This window comes from Garra rufa, chromosome 10 (assembly GCF_049309525.1).
Source record: "Garra rufa chromosome 10, GarRuf1.0, whole genome shotgun sequence".
NCBI classification, from domain to species: Eukaryota; Metazoa; Chordata; class Actinopteri; order Cypriniformes; family Cyprinidae; genus Garra; species Garra rufa.
The window spans coordinates 21,383,087-21,410,691 of record NC_133370.1 but is presented as its reverse complement, the minus strand read 5'-3'; the positions used below and the strand labels follow the sequence as shown (position 1 = coordinate 21,410,691).

Genomic DNA, 27,605 nt, shown 5'->3' with positions numbered 1-27,605 from the left:
AAAAGTACATTTACCTCTGTGTGGATTGTCGGTCAGCTGAACTTTTGATTGATCTGCCACAATTTTGTATGACAGGATGTTCTTTTAGTCCATAGGAAAAGTTCACAGTTGTGTCTGAGCAATCAGCTCTTCATTTAAATTCCACTTTTTAACCTTCTCTTTCAATGGTCCCTTAAAGGTGCCATAGAATGCATTGATACAATATTTTAAATTGTTCTCTGAGATCTACATAGAAGGTCGATGGCTTAGGTAAGGACAAAAATTCTCCAGAAACGGTTTTACAAGTCCATTTACGAACCTAGGATTTGTCCCTAGAATGAAATGCTCTGTTATTACCTTATTCGGAAGGTTCTTGAATAATAATGATGAGCTCTGCTCTGATTGGCTGTTTCACAGAGCGGCTCATTTAGCTCTCACATGCAGCAGGAAGGAAACACATGAAGGAAAATATATATTTAATTACAGAGCTCGAGCCGCTATTAATATGCGGGGCATTGAATTTACCGTTTTGAATGCACAATCACTTTTTACTTTTACTTTTGAGATTTGCGATCACACATGCTCTTTGTAACGTTATACTACAGCAGCAGTACTTACCACATTTGACAAGTTTAGATGCTTGTCTGCAAATCATTCACATCGTCCGCACAGTCATCTCTCCTTACTCTGTTTATGTGGTAAGTGAAATTGTATGTACTGCAATGTAACAGGCTACCACTAACAAGAAGCTAACCATGTCCCTTTAGTGGCTCACCTTATTTTATTAGAACGCCTTATTTGTTTTCCGTGCCTTTCTGAGTACAGACACCAACCCATCCCTGCACTTAACATCCCCAGCACAACCTGGAATTATTTCCGTGATCTACCATTTTCGCTATTATCCTCGCTTTGTTTTTTCACAATAGCCTACCTGCAGAACATCTGATGATTGGGCGATGCAAATGTTGGGGGTGTAACTATTAATGATCCCGACTATAACATCATAGTCTGTGTTATGTTGGAATTGGCCTTTTATTCAGTGGTCTTTTGCAAACACCAGATTTATATAAGAAGGAGGAAACGATGGTGTTTCAAGACGCACAGTATGTCATGTTCATGTACAGAACTGTTATTATTCAACTATGCCAAGGTAAATACAGTTTTCCATTCTATGGCACCTTTAACTCAAAAGTCTCATCTGGTTGACAACATCAGTTCCCCATTCCATTTTATTAAAGCAAGTTCTTCTTTGCAAAATGCAGAAAGCAGCAGTCAACTCCTATAATTAATCTAGAATATGTTGTATAATGTATTATTTGTCTTTAAAATTACTGTGAGATGTCTGTTCAAATCAAAATTTCTATTTACTTGGTCACCCAATCTTATTCTCATTCAACACAATGCACAAGGTTTTATCTTAGCTAGCATAAATGAAAAATAGTAAAATATCTGCAATATCAACTTTATGTATTTATTTATTTAAAAATGTAACAAATATTTAAATCTCAGAATAACAACACTGATCTATTGCTCTTAGTCAACACTTTCAACATTTCTCTTGATCTTTGTTTTTGTATTGATCATGATTTTAATTCATCAACTTGAATAACAATTCCTTCGATTCAGATGTCAAGGCTTAAACAGTTTCAATTTGAAACAAAGAAACAATAAAACAAAGTTTTGTTGACAGCTTGTTGGGAGCAAGTACATTTTTCATGTGTGGTAGAAATTCCTCTACGCACATTAATAATTAAACCAAGTGTTTCCGAACACTAAAATTATCTTCAAGTGATGTCTTTAAAGGTACTGGAGAACCACCTGCTGTACCTGCAGCACTAACCAGACAGACTCCAGACAATGCCTTTGGATATGCTTTATTCACTGCTGGATCTCAATACAACAGTATACAACAGTTTATATAGCATATGTGCGTGAAATAATTTTTGTCTAATATAACTGGTTCTTCTTATGTTGGCTTGTTCCACAAGTTGTGAGTTGTTATAGATATTCTTATATTCAGACAGACATCAAGCCGCATTGTACATAGACATCAGTTATTGCAACACATTAACTTTGGCTCAAGTGTTGACGATGTTTAGTACTCAAAAGCATACAAATGTTAAGCCTGCAAGAAAAGAAATGTTAGTTATAATTCATTTAAAAAAAAAAAAAAAAAATCCTTTACACGTAACATTTCATTAATGTGTTTTTTTTTAAAATGGCCAGTTCCAAATGTCCTTGATCCTTTTTACAGCTCAGATGCATCCAAGACATCCAGTTAATTGCTGTTGATTTCCTCCTTTTTGAAACATTGGATGTGCTCCCCCAGCATGATGACTGTCATGACTATTCACTGGTGGGTGATTTAGACATTCCCTGATCCTTTTTTTAATCTGCAATGAGAACGGTGAGAACTTTTTAGTGCAGGAATATCTTGAGAACAAAGAAGATGGATCATGATAGTGTTCTATGAACGTAGGAGCTTTGTTTCCATCGACTAATATAGTAATCTGTGATTTACCTCTTCCTTTTGTTTGAGAAGTAAACATGGTTCCATGGTTCCATTACAGTCAATACAGGAAACGTAAGGCTGAGAAAAATACCACAGAAATGTGTAAAACTGTAAGGTTTTTCTACAATGACTTCTACAGGCATTTAGACAATTATTCTCTGATAGTGAATACTTACTGCCTTATTGTGGGTTTTGCATTTTTTCTGATGGTCTCTCTGTGTTGTGCTGGCACATGGGGTTGGTCTCAGTATGACATTAAGAATAATACTATCCTGTCATATATGGGAAAGATACAGGTATACATGTAGGTGATGCTTACATTACTATGGAGTACTTTAAAGCACATGCACAGAAAACAAACAATCAAAACAAATCGACAGTTACAGCGTATGAATTAAATAACTTACTTTATTGGCAATGGTGTAAAAGTCAAGGTGTTTGCCTTTTCCATGATCCTTATTGCCTTGTTCTATAGCCTTGTCAACAATTTTTTTGGCATGTTCGTCTAACTCTTCATATTCTATTCCTTTTGTTGACTCCAGCAGGAACAGAGCACTAAGCAGGAACAGTAAGCCTCTCATCTTGACCAGTAACTGAAGAGCTGTGCTGTTTGTCTGATGTTTTTCAGAATCAGTTACTGCTGTCACGTCTACACAGATCACAGCAGCTGTGATTGGTCTGCTTTGTAAACAGAGGTTCTCCCCTACGATCATGAAAAAAGAGGGTTTCTGTAGTTTTTATAAAGTATATTTAAGTTTAAAGAACTTTTTAAGGAACACGTGTCAATACATATATTTTCTAAATTAGAGGTACCCAAACTTGGTCCTGGAGGGCCAGTGTCCTGCAGAGTTCAGCTTCAACCCCAATAGACACACCTGAACTTAAGCTCTTACTAGGCATACTAGAAACTTCCCAGCAGGTGTGTTGAGGCAAGTTGGAGCTACACACTAATCCAAGATTCTCAAGGCATGAACTTAAGGTTTTTGAAGCCCATGATGTTTCCCATCTGTTTTTCTGCTTTCAAAGTACAAATGGAAAGTTTACACATAACCCCTGATAAAACATTCAATGTTTGATTTGAACTCAAATCAACATATGCAAATATTACCCTTGACTCATGACTGTATTTGTTTCCACTATTTATACCATGTTTTCAAGATGAACAAAACATATCTTGGATTTTTTGCCATGTATAAAATTATTCCACAATTGAACTGTTTCATAAACCTTAGTTTTAAAACTTCTCCTAAGCCATGCATCATCTAGAGATCCTGCTAAAAAAGTTATCAAAAGAATTTGGATTGATCAAATGGTTTAGAAGACATATAGTTTAATAAGTGTATGAAGCCCTGGCTACAAAATAAATTGGCTTATATGAATTTGCTTATACAGGAACTCAACAGCATCTCTGTTTTTACCCGTTTTCCAAACCTATTATCACCAGATAATTTTTCAAGCACAGTTTACACAGTAAATACATAGGCATTTTTACCTGAAAAAATTCTCAATCCACTTTGCTCATATTAACAGTAACATGACAATATTTCATATTTTTGAAATCAAGGCAGCTGCTCCAGAAGAGATTTCAGAGAACCGCATAAATCAAATTGAAGCTTTGCAAGTTCTTTAGCTTTTTAACTTTCTCTTTCAATGGTCTCTTAATTTCAAGTCTCATCTGGTTGCAACATCAGTTCCTCATTCTATTTTAATGAAGCAAGTTCTTCTTTGCAGTGAAAGCACAAGCAATTTCTTTTTTGTAAAATGCAGAAACAGCATTTCCTCTAATTAATAGAGAATATGGAGTAGAATTTAAAATGTATTCAGAAAGTATTCAGACCCCTTCACTTTTCAATTTTGTTATGTTGCAGCTTGATACAACTGTTTAAATTCTTTTTTTCCTCTCATTAATCTACACTCCGTACCTCAGAATGACAAAGTAAAAAACAGAATTTTAGAAACGTCTTTAAATTTATTAAAAAAAAGAAAAAAAACTGAAATATCACATTTACATAAGTATTTAGATACTTTACTCAGCACTTCATTGAAGCACCTTTGGCAGCAATTACAGCCTCGAGTCATTTTGGGTATGATGCAACAAGCTTCGCACACCAGTGTTGGGGGATTTTCTGCCATTTTTCTTTGCAAATCCCCTCAAGCTTGGTCAGGTTGGATGGGGACCGTTGGTAGACAACCATTTTCAGTTCTTTCCAGAGATGTTCAGTAGGGTTCAAGTCAGGGCTCTGTTGTCCATAAGCCTCTCCTGTGTTGCCTTGGCTGTGTGCTTGGGGTCATTGCCCAGTCTGAGGTTCTGAATGCTCTGGACTAGGTTTTCATTAAGGCCATCTCAATATTTTATTTTGGTGCATTGAGCTTTTCTTCTACTCTGACAATTTCCTCAGTCCCTGCCACTGAAAAACACACCCACAGCATGAGGCTGCTACCAGCACACTTTACTTTTGGGATGGTATTTTGCAGGTGATGAGCACAGCTGGTTTCCTTCAAACATGATGCTTGGAATTGAGGTTCATCAGACCACAGAATCTTGTTTGAGGGTCCTTTAGGTGCTGTTTTGCAAATTCCAAGTTTGTTTTCCTGTGTCTTCACTGAGGAGAGGATTGAGTCTTGCCACACCGGTGGGGTGTTGCAGTGATGTTTGTCCCATCTGCATATATGATCAAGGAGCTCAGTGACCATCAGGTTCTTGGTCACTAGTCTAGACAAGGCCCTTCTTCTCCTGGGTGACCAGCTCTTGGAAGAGTCCTGGTTGTACCAAACTTCTTCCATTTGAGAATCATAGAAGCCACTGGGCTCTTCAGAAACCTCAATGCAGCAGATATTTTTTTTGTAGCCTTCATCAAATCTGTGCCTCAATGCAATCCTTTCTCTGAGCCCTGCAGGCCGATCCTTTGACCTCATGGCTTGGTGTTTGCTCTAATATGCATTGTCAGCTGTGAGGCCTTCCACAGAGAGGTGTGTGCCTTTCCAAATCATGTCCAATCAGTTTCATTTAACACAGGTGAACTCCAATCAACGTGTAGAAACATCTCAGCAATGATCGAGAGAAATGGGAGGCTCCTGAGCTAAATTTTAAATGTTGTTGCAAGGGGTCTGACTACTTATGTAAATATGTTCAGTTTTTTTCTTAATACATTTGCAGACATTTCTAAAATTCAGTTTTCACTCTGTCATTATGAGGTATGGAGTGTATTAATAAGGAAAAAAAATGAATTTAAAAGTAGTATCAGGCTGCAACATATAGGCCTAGTGCGGAAAAGAAAATATTTGATGTCCTGATTTTGTATGTTTGCCCACTGACAAAGAAATTATCAGTCTATCATTTTAATGGTAGGTTTATTTGAACAGTGAAAGACAGAATAACAACAACACGCATTTTAATGAGTGCAAAACATGACTTAGCAAAACCCTTGATTGCAATCACAGAGGTCAGACGTTTCTTGTAGTTGGCCAACAGGTTTGCACACATCTAAGGAGGGATTTTTTCCCACTCCTCTTTGCAGATCCTCTCCAAGTCATTAAGGTTTCGAGGCTGATGTTTGGCAACTCGAACCTTCATCTCCCTCCACAGAATTTCTATGGGCTAGGCCACTCCAGGACCTTAATGTGCTGCTTCTTGAGCCACTCCTTTGTTGCCTTGGCCATGTGTTTTGAGTCATTGTCATGCTGGAAAACCCATCCATGACTCTTTTTCAATGTCCTGGCTGAGGGAAGGAGGTTCTCGCCCCGTCCATCGTCCCTTTGTTGCGGTGCAGTTGTCCTGTCCCCTTAGCAGAAAAACACCCCCAAAGCATAATGTTTCCATCTTCATGTTTGATGGTAGGGATAGTATTCTTGAGGTCATAGGCAACATTCCTCCTCCTCCAAACATAGCAAGTTGAGTTGATGCCAAAGAACTAAACACTTTCACCTAGTTCTCCTCTGAATCATTCAGATGTTTATTGGCAATCTTCAGATGGGCAGGTACATGTGCTTTCTTGGGATTTCAGTTCTTCACAGCATAGCTACCAATTGTTTTCTTGGTGACTATATGGTTCCAGCTGCCTTGAGATCATTGACGAGATCCTCCTGTGTAGTTCTGGTCTGATTCCTCACCGTTCTCATGATCATTGACACTCCACAAGGTGAGATCTTGCATGGAACCCCAGACCGAGGGAGACCGAGTTATTTTGTGTTTCTAACATTTGTGAACACCAACTGTTGTCACCTTCTTACCAAGCTGCTTGGCGATGGTCTTGTAGCCCATTCCAGCCTTGTGTAGGTCTATGGTGGAGAGTTTGGAATCTGATTGATTTCTTCACAGGTAACAAGATGAGATTACAAGCACTCTTTTCTAATTAGGAGCAATTCTTGCTGATTGATAGGGGATCAAATACTTATTTCACTCATTAAAATGCAAATCCATTTATAACTTTTTGAAAATGTGTTTTTCTGGGTTTTTTTTTTTTTTTGGAGTAAATTTTTTTCCCCTCACTGTATACTCCCTCCCTTAACCGTGATCAGATGAGCATATAATCTTTAGCACTTCTAATTAAGCTGTAGTGTACATGACAGGTTGCTCTTTGCAGGAACAAAGTTTTAGACAGCTTGTTTAGAGCACTCAATCATAACAGAGAAGTACGGTTTTTCTACCCCCTTATGAACACTATCATTCGGAACTAAAATCTCTAGTGTTTCTCTACACCTGCAGCAGTAACCAGACAGACTCAAGACAATACCTTAGACATGCTTTAATCATGGCCAAGAGGACCTCAATCCAACAATATACAACAGTTTATATATATATATATTAATTGCCAGTTAAAAAAGTCCTTGATCCTTCTCAGATGCATCCAAGACATCCATTTTTTTGGTGATTTCCTCCTTTTTGGAAAATTGCATGTGCTGATCCAGTATGATGAGTCTCTTTAGTATTTACTGATGGGGGACTTGGACATTCATTCATCCTTTTTTTTATCTGGAAAAGTATAAGAACCATTTAGTGCAGTATTACATCTTGACACCATAGAGGATGGATCAACGTAGAAGATTTACGTCCCCATGGACTAATATAGTAATTGGTAATTTACCTCTTCTGTTTCTCTGAGAAGTAAACATGGATCCATCCTTCCATTACAATCAATACAGGAAACCTGAGGCTGAAAAAAATACCACAGAAATGTGTGAAACGTAAAAGTTTTCTACAGTGACTTCTACAGGCATTTAGACAATCCTCTGATAGTAAATGCTTACTCTCTTGTCTTCGGTTTTACATTCTTTCAGATGGACAGTCGGTCTTGTGCTGGGACATGAGGTGGGTCTCAGTATCACATTGAGCATATTGCTATCCTGTCATATATGGGAAAGATACAGGTACATGTAACTCTAGCATAAAATGAAAACCAAATATACATGTAGAAGCTTTAAGGAGCACTTTAAGGCACATGAACAGAAAACAAACAATCAAAACAAGCCAACAAATTACAGCATATGAAGTGAATAACTTACTCTCCTGACAATGGTGTAAAAGTCAAGGTGTTTGCCTTTTCCATGATCCTTATTGCCTTGTTCTATAGCCTTGTCAACAATTTTTTTGGCATGTTCGTCTAACTCTTCATATTCTATTCCTTTTGTTGACTCCAGCAGGAACAGAGCACTAAGCAGGAACAGTAAGCCTCTCATCTTGACCAGTAACTGAAGAGCTGTGCTGTTTGTCTGATGTTTTTCAGAATCAGTTACTGCTGTCACGTCTACACAGATTACAACAGCTGTGATTGGTCTGCTTTGTAAGCAGAGGTCCTCCCCTATGATCATGAAAAAAAGAGGACTTCGGCAGGTTTCATAAGGTAAATTTAAGTCATTTTAAAGAACTTCAAGATCTGGTAAAGAATAAACAATATTCTTTAAATGTATGATTTGCATGTACAGCAACATTTCAACCTAGCATTGGAAATACTCTTGGGGAAGGACATACGGCATGAACTTATGGGTTATTTGATGCCCATGTTGTTTCCCATCTGTTTTTCTGCTTTCAAAGTACAAATGGAAAGTTTACACGTAACCCCTGATTAAACATTCAATGTTTGATTTGAACTCAAAGCAACATATGCAAATATTACCCTTGACTCATGACTGCACTTGTATGCACTATTTATACCATCCTTTTCTCACTTTAAATTTTACTGCACTTTAACCATAATTCCAGAGACAATGTTTACAAAAACAACCCCTATTTAAGTATTTTTCAATACTACAAGCTTCCATACAATTTCATTAAAATATAAGACTAAAACAGACCCAGGTTATCATATTTGAAGAATTTATTGTTCTGACATTTGAAACCAAGAGCATCATAACAGGCTAAAGACAATATTTTAAACAATAAGGGGGTGGGGGAGATTGACAAAACAACCGAATTTGAAGAACATCTGACTTATGGAATGGGAAGTAAACCAGATGACCCAAAAAAAGGAGGGAAGGGGGCATCCAGTCGTTCACATTAACGTACAGCAACAATAATAATAAAAAAAAAAATATTCATGAGCGTTTTCTTGCCTCTGTCCCAAGAAGGGATCATTAATAATATTAATATCAACATCGATAAAAAATAATTACAAGTTATAAAGAGAAGCCAGTACCACTGGGAAGAGTGGCTGGCGGCTGCGTCTGTGTAAGTTTGAAAGAGAAAAGAGAGATGGAGAGAGAAGAGAAGGCTATGGAGGGCAGGATGGGAGGTTTTTTTGACAGTCTATGCAGAGAGGTCACTGTTGTCAAACCGTTCCTGATCATACACCTCAGCGATGACCTTGCGACCTCCGAACCAGCGGTTGTTGAGTGCCTGAATGGCCTTGTTCATCTCCGACGCCGCTGAGAACTCCACAAAGATTTTAACAATGACTTCAGCATCCTCCTCCTCGCCCTGCTTCTCCTGATAGATGATCACTCTATTAACAGCTCCAAACTTCCCACATTCCTCCGTTACTTCTCCTTCCAGATCGTCATCTATGTCCTCAGGTCCAACCATGTTCCTGAGCACCATAACCGTAGACTGTGGAAAGAGCATACAGAAAAGTGTGACGCATTTAATTGATTAGAAAACATTTATGTTACAAAAAATGACAATATTGACAGTGAAATGCGACGTTTCAATTTACTTCAGAAGGCCTTTGTTAACCCTGTGGAGCACTTTTTATGATGGATGAATGCTTTTTTTATTGAACTTCAAAATTTAACTCCATTCACTGCCATTATTTAAAGTTTGGAGGAGCCACAGACTTGAGGGTGACTAAATCATTTTTGGGTGAACTATACCTTTATCTACACATTTTGAAAAGGTGTATACATTAATGAATTTGACAAAAGATGACAAATCTGTGACCCTGGATCACAAAACCAGTCATAAGTAGCACAGGTATTTTTGTAGAAATAGCCAAAAATGCATTGTATGGGTCAAAAATCATTAGGATATTAAGTAAAGGTCATGCTCCATGAAGATATTTAGTAAATACCCTACTGTAAATACATCAAAACTTAATTTGTGATTAGTAATGCATTGCTAAGAACTTCATTTGAACAACTTTAAAGGCGATTTTTTTGCACCCTCTGATTCTAGGTATCTCTGCCAAACATCGTCCTATCTGAGCAAACCATACATCAATGGAAAAAGCTTTCAGATAATGTATAAATCTAATTTTCAAATGTAAAAAAGGCTCTACAAGTCACTTTAAGGAGTCCAATAACCCCTCATAATGTGAGGTTAATTCCTGTCATTGATCAGATGGTGCTCCTAAATCTTTTAAAGTACTCCAAAAAGTGTTCACAAGTGGTCCTACAAACAAATGTAAGTGTACAGCCCTGAGAACCCAGTAATTTTAATTAATTGAGAACTAACCTCTTGTTTCCTCAACAGTTTCTGCATGACCATATGTCTGGCGCTGCTACCCGAGATACTCATGTGCTCCTGTTCACTGAGCATCTCTTGACCCGTGCCGTCTTGAGCGGATTCTTCCTCTTCTTTTTCCTTCTTTGCCTCTTGGGCTGCAGCCACAGCAGCTGATAGTGACGGCGGAGATGCCAACACAGGGTTCACAAGGCCCACCTGAGGCACAACAGGCAGCGTAGGCCGGGCTGGTGTCACCCCTGCACACAAACACACATGAGTCAGTATATTAACTACGGTCTGACTTTTGAATTTCTGCTAGATACCTATAAATCCCTCTCTATGCCAGTGAAATAGGCTTAACCAGACTCTACAGCCTTTCCTAGAACAGTTCCCTAACAAAAATATGAGGCACAGTTTAAGTTGCCGTCATTTAAGGTGACATGGGGTTCAAACCAATATTTTTTTTTCCATAATTACAATAATTGGAATAAAGCCAGTCAAATATGTTTTGAACAAGTGATCTACAACAATGTTGTCTTCAGAATACAGAAAATCAAAATGTAATTTCTTCACCGATAATCTTCCTCTCCAGTCTTTCTTTCAGAATAAAAATGTCATCCAAGATGTTCATGTCTGTCTTTCTTCAGTCAAAAAGGAATTAAGGTTGAGGAAAACCAGGATTTTTCTCCATGTAGTGGACTTTAATGGTGGTCAACGGGTTAAAAAAAAATTCTATACTTTAACAAAATCACGCACACATAACGTATGCGAAAATACAGACCCAGCGTTTACAAACCAAATGTCAAAAAAGAAAATTCGTTTTTCACCCTACTCTTAACTTTTTGAATCAACGAAGAAGAAATAACATGATTACGTAATGCGTGAAGACATCCATGCAAATCGCAAAGCTAGTGCAAGATGAGCATTTGTGGTTAAAAAGTTATTGTTTTTTTGAAAATGCGCATTGTTTCGCTAGATAAGACCCTTATTTCTCAGCTCTGTACCTGCAATTTGAAAGTTCAACCCTTTGATCCCCTTTGAAGTCCACTATATGGTGAAAAATCCTGGAATGTTTTCCTCAAAAACCTTAATTTCTTTTCGTCGAAAGAAAGACGTGAACATCTTGGATTACATGGGGATGAGCAAATTATCAGGAAATTTGTATTCTGTAAAGTAATCCTTTGATTCTGAAGTTTATCTCACTACAGTTAGTTTATCAACAGAATGTTCTATTTGTGATTGAACAGATGTCAGTGTGTTTAATAAATAATTCAATTTCATAATTTGACTAAACGATTTCTTACAGAAAACATTTTTCTAAACAGGACCAGGAAATTATTCAAAAAAAAAAAAGAGGGAGGGAAAAAAACTTAAACACCCATGTAGAAATCTGCCAGTTCTGGCAGTGCTTCAACATTCTTCCTCTATCAAAATAAATTGTGTAAAAAAATAAAAATTTAACACAGGGGTCACTTTCCCCCTCTTTGTTGCAACATCTGTCCTCTCTCGGCTTGGCTTCAAGATCAATTCCACAAATAACACACAGGATCTGAGAGACTCACTGGCCAATAGGAATGAGAGATTTGTTTATGAGGGGAGGGATTAGAAACAGTCCTCTTCAAACTTGGTTGATCAGTGTGCAGCAAAGGGGAAGGGTCATGGCGAATGTGGAGAATAAAGACAGGGAGGGGAAGAAAGGAGAGAAAAAAAGGAGAAAGAGAGAGAGAGAGACAAGGAGAGAAGAGAAAATAAAAGAGAAATCTATTAGTGGACACGTCCCACGACAGGCCACGTTAAACTGAGTACTGTGTAGGACAACAGAAACCTGAGGGAGAGAAAGATTGTGCACATTTAAGCTAACGTGGAAATGGGAGATCATGGTCGGTGTTCAGAATGACAAAGTACAACCACTTAAAATTAGTGATCCGACCAAAACTCTGTAGCGCTAAGTAAAGTGTGGGAGGTCATGCCTGCCAAATAAGGCCTTGTGTTTGTAATTATCTTTCAGTCGGACTCCTGTACATGTACCTAACAATCCTGTTTTCAAAACCAACACACGAAATGCTATCACTCATGCAAATTACACCCAAGTGAAAGGCCCCACTCTTAAACAACACAAGTCAACCACATGCAGAACAAAAATACTGAAGACATACAACACGATTAAGGCACACGAGTGAAAACAGTTTGTTATAGAGGGCCACAGTACTGAGAAAATAATGATGTTACAAACCACTTCTGAATGCACCTACCTGTAATGACCCCTGGGGCCTGAGCTGCCATGACGGCCTGTGGAAGCTGAGGCAGGCTCAGGCCCGTCCCCCCGGCCATCGCCCCCAGAATAGATGCTCCCGCTACTGCTTCCTGGAAGAACAGAGTGGGACATATAGGAACACCGCCTGGACAGCGCCCGTTAAAAGCACACATAACACCAAGACGAGAGGACAAGCACGTCACGAGACAGGACATGAGACAAACAGACCTTCGCACACACAGACAAGCCTTGGGCCAGCTGCATAAAAATGAGAAGTTTGAGCTTATGAGGGCTATTGAGAATAGGGATGCTCATATTGACAACCTGATCTCATGACGAAATACGTACTGCCATGTACGTTTTGTGGCATATTCGATGCAAAACGCTAAAAAGTGTGTTCGCTTTTTTCCGCCAGAACCGATGAACGTACATATGGTACGTTTTATTTGATGTTGGTTTTATATGCGCAGTTCCGACTTGAAATGTCCGTTGAGTGGCGCTATAACTCTAATGCTCTGTGATGTTTTAAAATAACGTACCATCTGCACTAGAGATGCTCCAATACCCTTTTTTCCTTCCAGATACCGGTTCCGATACCTGGGCTCGGGGTATCGGCCGATACAGAGTACTAATCCGATACCTGGGTGTGTAATTATATATACAGCTGTAGATAATACTAATAAATTGTTTCATGGTGTGCTTCAGACTTATCCCTTAATAAAACAAACATACAGTGATATATACAGTGAACTAGAGTATTTTTATTATATGACATACATTTGACAGTAATTTTTTTTATATAGTTAGCATTAGTAATCTGGTTTTCTGACGTACATCAGCCCTGTTTATAACAGAGAATTTTGGGCAGATTTTGAAAGATTCTCACTAGATCTCGCAGCAACCTTATTCATTGTGCGGCATTTTCAAACGCTCCTCACTGGATCTCGCAGCAGTAACAGTGTTGCAAAATCAACATTGGCTCCCGAATAAAGCTGTTCAGGGTTTGTGAAAGTTTGTTTGCGTTGCAGTCCACGCTGATAAACGTATCATGTTAGTTTCACTTTCGTTTCACGTGCCGTTTTATGTTTCTTATCTGAGACAGAAATGGCAGTGCTTATGAGTTGAACAACGCGGTGGTCACGCCAGTGTGACCGCTCACGAAAATTAGTAACACTGGCAGAAAAAATGGTCACAGTCTGGAGCCCTTTAATATTACCTCAAGTGTCCCGTGCGCTTCAGTACAAGGAGTAAACAAATCCATGCGCCTGTACCATTCATTAACACAGAGCCACGCATAATTCATATTTAAACAGTCGGTTTTCGGCTTAATATTAGTCCATATCACGATTTGATTTAAGTGTAATGAACTACCTTTGATTAATGCATCAAACTTTGACAAATTCCTTGACGTTCCGCGTTAAACTGTAAATTCCATTAAGACTGGATTCCGCGATTCCGTCCGTGTTTTCTGCATCGCCGAAATAAAGCCCTATGAGACATGCCGCCGTTTTACTGGCTGGTTGGTCCAGTCTGAGATACTGCCAAACAGCGGACAAACTGCTAGCACGTTTGTATTTCTTCTTCGCTGCTCTAAGCAGTAGTTGCTTGTGGCAACACAGCACTATTCCCTGTGTTTGCATTCTGAGCCGCGAAGAAGAACTGGCTTCCGATTTGCTAGCGGGAAAGAAAAAAAAATGGTATCGGATCGGTACGCGGGTTCAAGTACTCGCCGATTCCGATGCTAGATTTTTTTGTGGTATCGGCGGCATTTCCGATACTAGTATCGGAATCGGAACAACCCTAATCTGCACTACACCTAAACCTACCCGAAAGTATGAACAAAAAAAAGAATGTGACATAAAAACGCAAATAGCAAGCATGCCGTTTTAGCTCGTTTTCATTCTCATCTTTCAGCTTTTTCATCATGAGTCATGTTTTTTTTTTTACGGGATTTGTACGCAAAGATTCTGCATCCTAAGTCCAATTCTGTGCTGGCTGAGCTACCGAGCAAGCTCTTGTAGACTGGTGTGTAAAACTCTTGGACATATTTTAAAGAGTCTATGCCACAAACTACATTTTTCACATACTTTTGAAAATCCAGCATTTAGTTTATTCTGATAAGTGCTTAGTGTCACAGCTCTAAATACAACAGCTTTCTTCCGTTTTTTTTTCCAGGCGAAACGTTAGAAGATGTAACATACACGTCTTCCGGAAATCGTCTATAATTCAATCCAATGACAACTTCGAAAGTCCTGAAGTGTTTCCAATTTTGTGTGCCACATGCATCAGCTGTTCAGCCAATTGTCGGTTGGGAAAATTAAACAAAATGAGCATCCCTTATTGAGAAATTTTTGTCAGCATAAAGCAATAAAATATATGTAGTGTACTGCCTGATAATATCCTTGCAGAAGATAGCCAGCAGAAAAAGATATTTTCAGTCAACATGCAATTGCTATATGCTCAGCTGTCCCTTAACCCTTAGTGCATACAAATTATATGGCAAAAGATTTTGAAACTGATTTCTGAAGCAAAGTTGTGTTTTGTCCATGAAACTCTAGGCTTGAAACTCTGAGTGTTTATAAATATATAAGAATCAGCAAACTACACCTTCAATACAAGTTAGACCTTTAAAGAAAACGAGCACAACTGCTTTCAACGCTGATAACTGATTTTCTTCAGCATTGCCAGCACAGAAATAAGTTATATTTTAAACCAGATTAAAATAGAACAAGGTTTTAAATTGTAGTATTTTAGATTACAGTGTTTAAGGTTTTTTATAATGTTTTTAATTCTCACCAAGGCTGTATGCATTTTACTTAACATTAAAATAAAAATGTTCTAACTCAAACTTTTAAACGGTAACTATATGTATTAAAGAAACACTCCACTTTTTTTAGAAATAGGCTAATTCTCCAACTAAACCCCCCCGAGTTAATAAGTTGAGTTTTACCGCTTTGAAATCCATTGAGCCGTTCTATGAACTATTTAAAACTTGACTCTTCTGTAGTTATATTGTGTAAAATGTAAGGCTGCGATTTTCTAGGCTGATAAGATTAGGAACTACACACCCATTCCGGCGTAATAGTCAAGGAAGTTTGCTGCCGTAATATGGATGCAGCAGGCGGAGTAATATCACGCAGCACATGTGCAAATGCTAATCGAGCTGGGAACTAATTTCAGGCGCTGCGTGATATTACTCTGTCTGCTGCGTCCATATTATGGCAGCAAACTTCCTTGACTATTACACCGGAATGGGAGTTTAGTTCCTAATCTTATCGGCCTAGAAAATCGCATATTTACATTTTACGCCAGTCTTAGTACACAATATAACTACAGAAGAGTCAAGCTTTAAATAGGACAAATATCGAAACTCGCTGGTCATTTTTGAACGCGATGCTATTGGTCTAATAGGATTCAATGATCTATGCTAAGCTATGCTAAAAGTGATATCGCCAGAACAGGAGAACGGCTGAATGGATTTCAAAACGGTAAAAATCAACTCTCGGGGGGAGTTGGAGAATGAGCCTATTTCCAAAAAAAGTGGAGTGTTCCTTTAAAACAGCCAAAAAGGAAATGGAACACTGCTTGACATTAAACACATTAGCCAAGTGTCCTCTCTAACAGTGTTTGTGCATCTAAACATTCAGGCATTTCATGCAACTAGGCCCAAGACCTGAAATAAAGGTCAAGAACATGTGACAAAATGAGCTAAAAGAATCATCAGAAATCTTTATAAATAATTAACTACACATTAATTTAGAAACTGCTACATAAGTTAGTAAACTTATGCATTTATCTGCTTAACATATAATTTAAACTACGTATGACAAGCATGAGACAACACAGGACAATTACATCACTGATCATACAATTTTACAATATATATTTAGTAGCATAAAATGGCAATTTTAGCATGATCTATGCTGTAGCATAGACGCAATAAAAATCACTAAAATGGAAGTAATCCACAATAGAGAATGGCAAAAAGTATCTCAGAATTACATTAAAAAGGCACACCCATTAACAAAGTATCATAACAAGCCTAAATTAAGCGGACAGCCAGAATTGTTTATTCATTACTATGTGGGCCTGAACCCAAATTACAGATAAAGAGCTGAAAAATATTGGCAGAGGTGCTACTTAAAGTCACCTGCAACTAAAACTGCTCAGCTTTCAAGAATATAGGCCTATCTAATAAACATTCTCTACCTAGCACACTATAGAGAGCAATGGGCATCACTGTAACTGGGAAGTCCTGAAGACAAGACTCTCCCCACACTCATATTCTACACAAAACAAAAAGGCACCAGCGTGCTTTGAACAGAATTTCCTGAAGGATTTACCAGACAGTTGAGGAAGTCTTCTGTCCGATTCTCCGGCTGGGACAGATTCCATGCCATCTGTTTTTGGAGTTTACACGCTATGTTATCTTTCTGCATGTAAAAGCTGTCTCAAATAAGTAATGCTGTGTCATAACTGAGTCTTCATGCCAGTCAATGCCTAAGCTGACTCAAATCAAGCCCTTACATACAGCACCAAGTGTCTGCTCTAGCCTGCTAAGCCAATTAAAAAAAAAAAAAAAAACACGCTGCCTTACTTTACAAAGGAAGGCTTTTAAATGCCAAAGGAAGCAGCTGCTCTCACACACACACACACACACACACACACACACACACACTCTCTCTCTCTCTCCCTGACTAACAGTAGATATTCGAGATGTGTAAATGCTCACCTGTGCTGTGATTTTGGCAGTGGCGGCAGCAGCCGCTACGGCAGCGGCGGGAGGGAGGCCGCCCGGCGTCGTTGGCGTCAGAAGGGGCATGGGTGGCGTGACTGCTTTGCCTACTCGCAGGTACTGGCCGCCTAAGTCGAAAAGGTTCATGGAGGACACGGCATCCAGCGCAGACTGGGCCTTATCATATTCTACAGGGGAAACAAGAGGGACTGAGACTCAACGGCTTCTAAGAAGACTCAGCATTAATCTACCAGAGCTCTGAGACAGTTACTGTGTAATTACCAGCGGGCACTTATGGCACAAAAGTCCGTAACAGAGCCTAAGAAAACAACGACAACAGAAATAAAAACTTACTATGAAAGCATGTGAGGAACCTGCCCCCACCCTTCTCTATCCCCTGTGAGACATGTAGAGAACAGCATTCTACCATGACTGACTGCTCTCAGTCAGATACATTTATAAACAACCGAATGGGTGAAGCAGCCGCCCGCTTACCTATGAAGCCATAGCCTTTGTGCTTTCCCGTCGTGGGGTCCCGCGCCAGGGTGCATGACTTGATTCTTCCAAAGGCCTCGAACACGCTCTTGATGTCTTCATCTGACAAATCCGGATGCACCGATGCCACGTAAATCCGGTTGAAGGCGCGCGCTTCTTCGGCTAGCTGGTCTATGATGGGTTGAGCCTGACCAATGTTGCTCGGTCGTCCCACCTACAAGTGTTGAAATAACGTATCAGACATGATTGAGTACAATTAAAAAAAAAATTAAGTAAGTAATTTAACTTAAGTTTTACAAAGTACTCACTTTAATGTTTCTACCGCCCAACATAACGGAGTTCATCTGTTCTAAAGCGAGTTGTGCTGCTTCTGGTACTTCATATTCTACAAATGCAAAACCCTGCAGAAAAGAGCTTATCGTCAGTTGAGATACAGAAGGAATCAAAAATAGGGCTGTCACAATTCCTCCAATTGGAGTATTCAATTAAAAAAAAATCTTTGATCGCATTTTGCATTATTAGACTTTTTCCAAGGCTGCATGATATATTAAACCTATTTAATAAAGCATAATGCTGTTGTGAATTCAAATGTTTTCAAAAGATTGAATTACATAAATGTGATGCAGGTTTAATATATGCACTTTAAATTTTTTTTACATGCATGTCAGAGTGGCTCCATTTACACTCAATGCTGCTCCACACAAACTGTTATCATTTACAATGTGTGGAGTCTCTCAAACTCCATCTCTGCATATTGTTGAGAGTTTGGGTTTATTATAACGTTCATCTGGAAATGCAACGTGCATTTCATCAGATTGTAAGGTAAATAATTTATAAACCCATTTAAAAAGCTCAAACCCTCACTCTGAGTTTATTAAAGGGGACATTTTAAATATTAAAGACTAAGTGGACATTTAAATTAAATGTTTAGTCAATAGAAAAACAAGGATTAGATCGAGCAGTAGAGTGTAAAAACAATCGTCAGGCCATTGGCACCCTCTGTAGTCATTTGTTATAATGCGTAATGTATATTAGCACTATTGTTTATAATGCATCATGTATTTTAACAGTTTTGTTCAATAACCATATGATTACTTGCTTTTGATACTTTATTTGAACTGATTTTTGCCTCATTGCTATTATTTCTGTATTTTAAGAAATTTTAAAAGGCTTACTGTTTGCTTGTCTATTTCTATTACTACAAAAAAAGTTATAATTATCTGACTACTAAAATAATCATTAGTGACAGCCCTAATCAAAAACATTAAATGGTTTAAAGAAATGACCTTCTCACCTTGTGTTTTAATGTAACAGAGTCCCAGGACATGTCAATGCTCTTAATGGGACCGAAAGGAGCAAAGGCCTGTCTGATGGTGTCTTCTCCTAGCTCATAGTAGATGGATCCAACATAAACACGGCACATTATGGCTAGTGCCCGTTGCCTCTGTGCTGCAACCTGTAAAGGACAAATCAATCGATCAGATGGGGCCTATACTCATCAATGATAAAGTAAATCATTGATTGGTATGTTCCAGTGATTGAGAATAGAATCAGCAGACAATTAACTTGCTGGCACCGAAGACCTGGCACTGGTTTATTCTCTACCTCCAACCCATTACACACATGAGTACTGAACAACTACATGTGTGCCAAATAAAGGAGGGGAAAACAACTTCAACATCAATCTTGGAGAAACTGTGTTGGACTTACAGACTGTAGTGGTGAGAGAGGATCTCCAAAGCCCATCGTTAATGAGGCCATCTGAAGGGAATTAGGCAGCTGTCGGGGAAAAAAAAACAACAACTTGGCAAGGGTCCTTGAGACAACATATTACTCTTATTATGTTACATAATTACAATCATAATTAGACTGTATACACAAAATATTGTAGTGTTCTTTGTCTTAACACAACTGCTTTCTAACATCATCTTTCCATCATTACTATAAAAAAAAAGTCAAATTAGCTTCACTATAATAGTTTTTCATAAATCTGAAAGAAAAGTTACCAATATACAATTCCAGAACTGCTATGTAAATGGGCTAAGCTGTGAGTGGCATCAGCTTATATTCTGCATAATGAAAGTTTAATAACACTATCTCCCATGTTCCTGTTCAGTTTTACCTGTAGGTTGCTGAGCTGTTGCTGCTGATGGGCGAGGGTCTGCTTGACCAGGACGCTCTTGATGCTTTGCTCCATGGCATACTTCTTTGCCTACAATTAAGAGCACATAACACTAAATGAATACCCACTAAAATAACTTCAAGCCACCTTAGCATGTTAGAAATAACATGCCCCACTGGGCTCGACAATAAAGGATTACTCCACTTCTAAAATAAATATTTCCTGATAATTTACGATTTAGAAATTTGCTTGCCATTTGTGTCATTCTTGAATGAATCAGCCATTTGAATGAACTGGTTGAATAAACCACTTTTAATAAACTACTAGGGCCCTATGAAATCAGTTGCATTTTTTTTCCAAAATTCATCCCCCTCCCCCCCAATTTATTTTTTTTGTTCAAAATTTTCTAGTCTCTGTTTTAATGGTTATATTAATAAATATTACATCAAAAAGCATGTCTAATTAATGTTTGAACAATTTTATTAGTAGTAGCAGTACTATAATTAAGTAATATTTTTCATTCACAGTTTCAAGTTAAACCAAAACTTTTTTGACGGGTTGCAGTGAAGATCTTTAGGTTTCTGTTTGTACATGACAGTTTTTCTCAAAAGAAACTGTGAAAATTCTCATGAAGTGACTCTCAGAGCACACACGCTTCAGTATGTGTAGCAAATAAAACTGCGCCATTCATTTCCACAATTTTGCGGCCTAATATTCACAGACTCTAGTCCATATCGCGTTTTGATTTATTCTTTCAAATTTTGGTAAATTCCGTGACATTCCATGTTATTAGGGATGTAACAATATCAAAATCTCACGATACAATAATATCTTGATATGAAGTCCATGATATGGTATTTATTGCAATACTTTAAATAAAAGGAGGGAAAAAGTCTTGGAAAAGAATGAAAATTGTACATTTTAAAGTTAAATTATTCTAATGCACAAGAGCTCAAATCCATGTTAACTAAGAAAGAAGTCAGTGAATTGATTTATACCCTTTAAAGGGGATTCAACCGTCTTTAAGACCTTACTTTGATGGAAAGGTCTGTACAGCTTTTGTTTTGATGGAAAACTTCAGATTCAGTACAAATAGATGAATGGACCTGATGAATGCGAGCTGCAGCAAAACTGCACATCTACTCAAGACACACACTGGACTGCAAAACACACTGGACAACAGCTTTAAAACCATCTAGTTTAAGAGCAAACTCAAATTACATCAGTCTTATGATAAATCAGGATAATACTACTATTGAACAATAGGCTTACAAATACATATCTTACTACAAATTTAGTGAAATGCTGTAATGATCTGCCACAAAAATAAAGCACAACTGACTTGATGAAGTGATAAAGGCATATTGCTTTTGATTTTAGTTTACTTGACAGATACTATGCTAAAGTACAACAGCCCAAAACACAACTTTAAAGACCTTTTATGTTAGAATAAGAAGTTTAAATATTTTTTTAAAACTACATTTTTGGCCAGAAGACCTATACTTTCATATGATATCAAGACAGTTTTGCTATCGCAATAACATGATATTGATAATACTGTTACATCCCTACATTTCATACAGTAAATTCAGTTTTTACATCCATTTGAGTAAAATTTATTGATAGTTTCCAGACAAAGCTGTATCCCTTCTAGACAGGACCGGTGTCAGTTACAGGTATACATGGCAACCCGTCCAAAAAAAAAAAAAGAAGTTTGGTTTAACTACTACTACTACTACTACTGTTGAAAAACTTTAAGAAACAATCACAATATTTCTTTCATGTTTTAATTTTAATTGTAAATCACCTTTACTTGCCAAAAAAAAATGAAATCTGTTTAATTTTCATTAATTAAAAGATAAATTAAATACATTTTTATGCATTCATTTGATAACCAGAAAAATGTAAATACACAGAATTTCTAAGGGAATAAAATTCACAAGGCTATTGTAAGAATAAATAAAAGTTGTTTTTATGCATTCAAATTAGACATGCTAAAATGAGAATTTAGTAACAACATAAAAAACAAGGTGAGAAAAAAATACAACATTTCATAGGGCCCTAAACATAACATAACGTCATTTGCTAAACCTTTAATAAATTTGTTAAATTGTGTCATGATTAAAACTAACGAGGGATGCTTTTTTGGATTTATAAAATGTATTTTACCATTAAAAAGGAGTCTAGAAAAATTTAAACGAAAACAAAAATTGTTGGGAGCAAACAAAACAGAATTTCATAGGGCCCTACAATATGTAGAAGCAGTGTCTGAGGAAAGTCTCACCTTCTGCAGCGCCTCCTGCTGTTCAGGGGTGAGGGGTGGCAAGCCAAGCTTCGAGGCCGTGCTCTGTCCATTCTCCATCATCAGAGCCTCGCCTCCCTGCACAGACCACAGGCACCTGTCAGACCTGATGAATGCGAGCTGCAGCAAAACTGCACATCTACTCAAGACACACACTGGACTGCAAAACACACTGGACAACAGCTTTAAAACCATCTAGTTTAAGAGCAAACTCAAATTACATCAGTCTTATGATAAATCAGGATAATACTACTATTGAACAATAGTATAAATTATGCATCATAAGCAAATTATTTACTATTTGCATAAACAAATAAGTATTAGGATTAGTGCTGGACACAAGTTCTTATATTTACATTACTACAAATCATTCTAGATCATTTTGAGCTTGCTCTAAAACAGCTTTCTACATTTCAGCACATGTGGGACACCTTCAGTTTAGCGTAGGGCTTTGTTAAAGTCATTTTACACTGAACTGAAAGGCCGTTGATAAAGAGCCTTCTGTATAAATTAACAGGCTTCTCACAATATGGTAAGGGGAACCATGCATTCGTACCACATGGTGACTTCTCCCCTCAGTGGAAACATTGAGATACTTGATTTTTGACCCTTAGAGTGCATATGCTAAAATAAGTGAGCCCTCTTATTTAATACTACACAAGAGAAAACTTAAGTACCTTTGCTCAAATGAACTCCAGAGTGGTGCACTGTCCCCCCTTAAGGAGGTTTGAACCCATAAAGTTCTGCCATTGGCTTTGGAAATATAGTACAGTCAAGAGATATGCTCTACAGCACAGACGACACAGAGAGAAACAAGAACAAAAAAAAAAAAAGGAAAAACACAAACCTACTTAGAACAAGAGAACTGGATAGGGAGACAACAATTTGAGAGCACTGACATCCAAATCCAGGGGGAAAAAAACGTTCCTTTTAAAATGATTAGGACATGAAGCCCCAGGTGACACATCTTAAGGCAATATATTTTGTATACAATTTCTGTGGCATTGATTCTTAAAGTGACAGTTCAACCAAAAAATGAGACTCAAGCCCCATTCACAAGCAAAATAACTAAATTTTTTTAGTTATCATTCTTGATGTTATTCATGTTGTTCCAAACCAATATGATTTTCTAGACTACCAGCAGATGATTTTCACTAAATAATGGCTTAAATTTAGGTTTGTTTGACTTTTGAAGCTTTATATTAAGTATAAGATGCACTTACTGCTTCTATGATAATTACATCCTTTTTAAAGATCAAAAGTCATCTTATTTAGAAAAATTAAAAAATTATCCTATTGCATTTCACAGAATAAAGTCATACATGTTTAGAACGACATAAGTACATTTTTAGCTGAACTATCCCTTTAAAGGGATAGTTCACCCAAAAATGAAAATTCTGTCAATAACTTCTTACCATCATTTCGATCAAAACCCGTCAGACCTTTGTTCGTCTTAGGAACACAAATTAAGATATTTTTGATGAAATCCGAGAGCTTTCTGACCCTTCATAGGCAGCAAGGGTACCAAGAAAGTTAATAAAATAGTCCATGTGACATCAGTGGTTCAACTGTAATTTTATGAAGCTATGAGAATACTTTTTGTGCACAACATGAAGTCCACAATACGATGTTGCGATATTTTAAGTGAAACAGACCAATGAAAATGTATAAAAAATAAATTGTACATTTTAAAAGTGAAATTCTTCTAATGCACTTTCAGAGTTCAAAATTAAGAGCTCTAACCCATGTTCCTAACTAAGAAAACTTAAGTCAGAAAAAAGTCAGTGAATTGACTTGTACCTGAACTTTAAAAGGGATTCAAGCCTTTTTTTTTTTTTTGTGGCATACTGTCTCAGTCTAAATTACATTCACACTGATGTTTTGGGAAGCCAAACAAATACGGAAACGGCAGTAGAGCTTTTATTTTAAATGAAAACTTCAGTTCCAGTGAAAACAAGCTTACAAAAATGCTAAACTCACAGCACATGAATAAACATGAACTGAGCCGTTTTGAGGTGCGGAAAAAACACAATCATGAGCTGATCGCCTAAAAGTGTGCGCTTAGCTTTGAAACATGCAGCGAAAACAGACTTAAAGAGAGTAAGCCATATCGTGCTTTCGGCTGTAGTTCGTTTGACAGATACTGTGCGAAAGCATAATAGCTCAAAACACAACTTTAAAAACCTTTTATGTTAGAATAAGAAGTTTAAATATATTCTAAAAACTACACTTAAAATCTTAAAAATATCTTAATGTGTGTTCCAAAGATGAATGAGGTCTTACAGGTTTTGAACAAAATGACAGAATTTTCATTTTGGGTGAACTATCCCTTTAATATGAATGACAACAAACTTTCCCAATTTGTGAATATTAGCACAAAGAAATCGCATATTGCTTAAACTCATCCAAAAAAATAACAGGACTTTAGCTACCAGTATAGTGGCTTGGATGACAAATAATGACCAACATCAATGAAAATGTGTTTTTGTTGTAATGGCTATGCAAAAAAAATAAAAAATAAAATATCATATTTTCCTATTCCCTAGCACTTGATTATAACATACTGGTGACACTTAAACAACATAGAAAAGAAGTACAGGTTGCTTAATGCAACCTGTTGTTTTGTCAAATATGTGTAATACTCCAATAACTGAAAAGCAATAAGACATTTTTTTTTTTAGACACGTTTTTTGCAAACCCCTTTCATGACAAAGGGGTTAGAGTGGTCTCGGAGTAAGCAGTGGATAGGCCCCTTACCTAGCACCTGCTCTCCGCTGGGGTGTCTTGTGAGATTATATATGGGGAGCTTTTACTGTTCAATACAGAGTCTATAAGGAAAGAGAGAGGTTTCAGTAAACTCATGTACACTGCGTCCATTTCCCAAGTTAAAAGGGTGAACTTAAATGTTTTTCATTCTATTTATAATACCACGTTTGAGATTTGAGTTTGAGATTAAATTAGCCTGCTCTGGTTTATTAAAAACACCTGACCTAGCTAAAGTTAATATCAAGTAACCACACTGACTAGGAGGTCACAAAAGCACCATTCAATGCAGTATGAATGTGTCCCATACATTCTCACCGACCACAATGCCTTACGTAACGTTTGGTTTAACGATAGTCAATAAGACTGCCCGACGATAATGCACTTTTTCGTATCAAAATCGAAAACAAATCTTAGCGTTAACACAAACAAACCGGAGCGTGTAACGTCAGTTTCATATGTGCAGTGCAGCAGCGAAGTTGATGCAGCTCATGGAGGACAATGTGAACGGGTTAACATGCTAACTTAGCTCATGTACGAATGAAGAGAGCGAGTAAGCGCATATGCGCTTAAGTTAAAAACCTAATAAGGCACCGTTAAAAGCAACCGGTGTAAATAAATCCTGACAGTTAGAAATGGCTTGATCAATCGAACACGATTTAATCACTGTGATTCTAAAAAGACACGCAGCAGCAGGCCAGGGAGAAAATCCCGCTCTCGCTGCGCTAGGCTAATTAGCCATACCCCTGTTCTTTTACGTTTTTAAATGAAACCTCTGTCCGAAAACGTTACTATGCGCACGTGAAATATTACTGTGTGTATATTAAGAGAGAAATGAAACAACATATTACATTTACCGCTGAAACTGCCACCGCCATAGAGCACACCTTCCAGCGCTAACGTCCACACGGCGAGGAAGACTATGAAATCTCGCGATACCGAGAGAGAGTTAGGTAAGAAACGCGCAGCTGCAGTGTGGCCGATCAGGCTGTGATTGGAGGAAAGCAAGTCTCATTGAATAACAAAATTGTAATGATGTAAATTAGAGAGCATAATAAAGCATAATTTCTTCAGATAATATGTAGCGTGACTGATAAGACGATCGAAAACAATATTTCTAATCTATAGAGTCCATAGGGGGTCCGGAGAAGTCGCACTTTTTTTTTTTACCGCAGTGGATATTTGTCTGAGTGGGTTAATGAAAGTAACGTTAAATTTCTGTGTAGACACACGTATTCAAACAGCTATATACAGTTAAAGTCAAAAGTTTACATACACCTTGGAGAATACTGCAAAATGTTTTGACAGGGATCACACAAAATGCATGTTGTTTTATTCTTCTTCTTCTTCTCTTTCCGGCAGTGTAGACGCTACTAGGCGTATTACTGCCCTCCACAGGTCAACTTAAACTAAATTCTTATATACAGTCCTGTATCATGCAAGAACTGGATGACTGCATCAGAGATCTGTTTATGCTTGTCACTGTGTCCAAATAAAGAAGTAACAGAAAAGACTTTAAGTCCAAGTTCTGCCAATTTACAAAAAAGTGTTCTCCTTTCTACATTATACTTCCTGCATTCTAAAAAAACATGGCCTATTGTTTCTATATTCCCACATTCACAAAGACCAGAAATGTGCTTTCCTATTATATGCAAAAAATGATTTAACCCACAATGTCCCACCCTCAATCTGCACAATTTAACTGAGTCCCAACGGGACGCAAAGGTACATGTTGTTTTATTTATTACTGACCTGAATAATAAAGACGTTTACCATGGGTACCAAAGACGTCACTTCCGCTATGCTCGCCGCCATATTTGTGTCCGATATGATAACAGGCACAGCGCATCTAAATGAGATTTATTAATAAATTGAAACAAGAAATTACTTTTTATCACTACTTCCCACACTGTGTATTTGACTTGATTGTATGTTTAGGACAGATTGTGTAAATTATTGTGAACGTAGTCGCTCGGTGAAGGCTTTAAGACCTGGAAGAATCCTTTGCCGGCTGGTCACTACTTCACAGCGAACGGGACTCGCGCTGACGGCACTAATACAGTCCGCGCTTAGATTTCGGCAAATTAGTTTTGCCGAATGCAAAAAAAATGTGATTATTGAGCATAAGCCCAACATCCAGCAAGCCAAGGGAAGACGTCTTTCACGTTTTGTGTATTCATAAACCCGGATCTCATTATTGAAGCTCAAATTCAAGCACCAAAAGCATGCGATTTCTGTTTAAAAATATGCTTTTTCATTCATCCAGACTATATGGCCGCATAACATTTTAGTTTACTTTAGTTTATTACATCACTTGTGCAGCCAGTCACAATTCACAATGGTACCATTTACTCGGGATGATGATTTGTGTGTGTGCCATTTTTGTATGACAAATAATTTTTAGGGTAATTGTACATAAATAGTTTTAGCAAAACAAATATGATTATTTTAAGAACCTTTTTTACATGTATATACTTTACTGCAGGCGTTGCAATGAACGCTATGTAGTACAATAGTTTAGCGTTTATTATTTAATTTTCATAATTCATTAAACACCGCATGTTCTA

At 37.6% G+C, this 27,605-nt stretch overlaps 3 protein-coding genes and 1 non-coding gene across 11 annotated transcripts; all 4 read right to left on the bottom strand.

The window, feature by feature from the left end:
* Positions 1–1,436: 1,436 nt before the first annotated feature.
* LOC141344934 (cystatin-like protein) lies at positions 1,437–3,452 on the bottom strand. The gene is made up of 5 exons (XM_073849825.1): positions 3,305–3,452; positions 2,899–3,194; positions 2,668–2,763; positions 2,501–2,569; positions 1,437–2,372 (listed from the first exon to the last, which is right to left on the bottom strand). The coding sequence occupies exons 2-5, from the start codon at positions 3,070–3,072 to the stop codon at positions 2,235–2,237; spliced, it is 477 nt and encodes a 158-aa protein (XP_073705926.1). The 5' UTR covers positions 3,073–3,194; positions 3,305–3,452; the 3' UTR covers positions 1,437–2,234.
* Positions 3,453–7,221: 3,769 nt separating this feature from the next.
* On the bottom strand, positions 7,222–8,220 carry LOC141343602 (cystatin-like protein). Its single transcript, XM_073848178.1, has 4 exons — positions 7,994–8,220; positions 7,739–7,834; positions 7,576–7,644; positions 7,222–7,463 (listed from the first exon to the last, which is right to left on the bottom strand). Exons 1-4 carry the CDS (start codon positions 8,165–8,167, stop codon positions 7,329–7,331), a joined length of 474 nt encoding a protein of 157 aa, XP_073704279.1. The 5' UTR covers positions 8,168–8,220; the 3' UTR covers positions 7,222–7,328.
* Positions 8,221–8,787: 567 nt separating this feature from the next.
* On the bottom strand, positions 8,788–25,971 carry puf60a (poly-U binding splicing factor a). 8 transcript variants are annotated; one of them, XM_073848174.1, is made up of 14 exons: positions 25,890–25,961; positions 25,033–25,103; positions 22,953–23,061; positions 22,258–22,353; positions 19,974–20,063; positions 19,562–19,630; positions 19,146–19,307; positions 18,160–18,252; positions 17,852–18,065; positions 17,354–17,544; positions 16,965–17,021; positions 12,620–12,731; positions 10,377–10,624; positions 8,788–9,533 (listed from the first exon to the last, which is right to left on the bottom strand). In XM_073848174.1, the coding sequence occupies exons 4-14, from the start codon at positions 22,336–22,338 to the stop codon at positions 9,234–9,236; spliced, it is 1,617 nt and encodes a 538-aa protein (XP_073704275.1). In that variant the 5' UTR covers positions 22,339–22,353; positions 22,953–23,061; positions 25,033–25,103; positions 25,890–25,961; the 3' UTR covers positions 8,788–9,233. The 8 variants fall into 8 exon arrangements, with proteins under 8 accessions (XP_073704275.1, XP_073704276.1, XP_073704273.1 ...); XM_073848175.1 differs by having other exon boundaries at positions 25,896–25,939; XM_073848172.1 differs by lacking the exon at positions 22,953–23,061 and having other exon boundaries at positions 25,890–25,971.
* On the bottom strand, positions 19,376–19,514 carry LOC141345040 (small nucleolar RNA SNORA57). The gene has a single exon (XR_012356905.1). It is a non-coding gene; the product is annotated as a small nucleolar RNA SNORA57 (small nucleolar RNA).
* Positions 25,972–27,605: the final 1,634 nt, after the last annotated feature.

Excerpts from the sequence above, each read along its gene's own strand:
- LOC141344934 (XM_073849825.1), bottom strand. The coding sequence starts at position 3,072 with ATGAGAGGCTTACTGTTCCTGCTTAGTGCTCTGTTCCTGCTGGAGTCA. Across the intron at positions 2,764-2,898 it reads TTTACACCATTGCCAATAAA|GATAGTATTATTCTTAATGT; the intron begins GTAAGTTATTTA and ends CATATATGACAG. Across the intron at positions 2,570-2,667 it reads GCAAAACCCACAATAAGGCA|CCTTACGTTTCCTGTATTGA; the intron begins GTAAGTATTCAC and ends TATTTTTCTCAG.
- LOC141343602 (XM_073848178.1), bottom strand. The coding sequence starts at position 8,167 with ATGAGAGGCTTACTGTTCCTGCTTAGTGCTCTGTTCCTGCTGGAGTCA. Across the intron at positions 7,645-7,738 it reads GTAAAACCGAAGACAAGAGA|CCTCAGGTTTCCTGTATTGA; the intron begins GTAAGCATTTAC and ends TATTTTTTTCAG. Across the intron at positions 7,464-7,575 it reads TTCTCAGAGAAACAGAAGAG|ATAAAAAAAAGGATGAATGA; the intron begins GTAAATTACCAA and ends ATACTTTTCCAG.
- puf60a (XM_073848170.1), bottom strand. The coding sequence starts at position 25,916 with ATGGCGGTGGCAGTTTCAGCGGTAAAT. Across the intron at positions 19,308-19,561 it reads CTCTCTCACCACTACAGTCT|GTTGCAGCACAGAGGCAACG; the intron begins GTAAGTCCAACA and ends TGTCCTTTACAG. Across the intron at positions 12,732-16,964 it reads AAGACTTCCTCAACTGTCTG|GAAGCAGTAGCGGGAGCATC; the intron begins GTAAATCCTTCA and ends CTGTTCTTCCAG.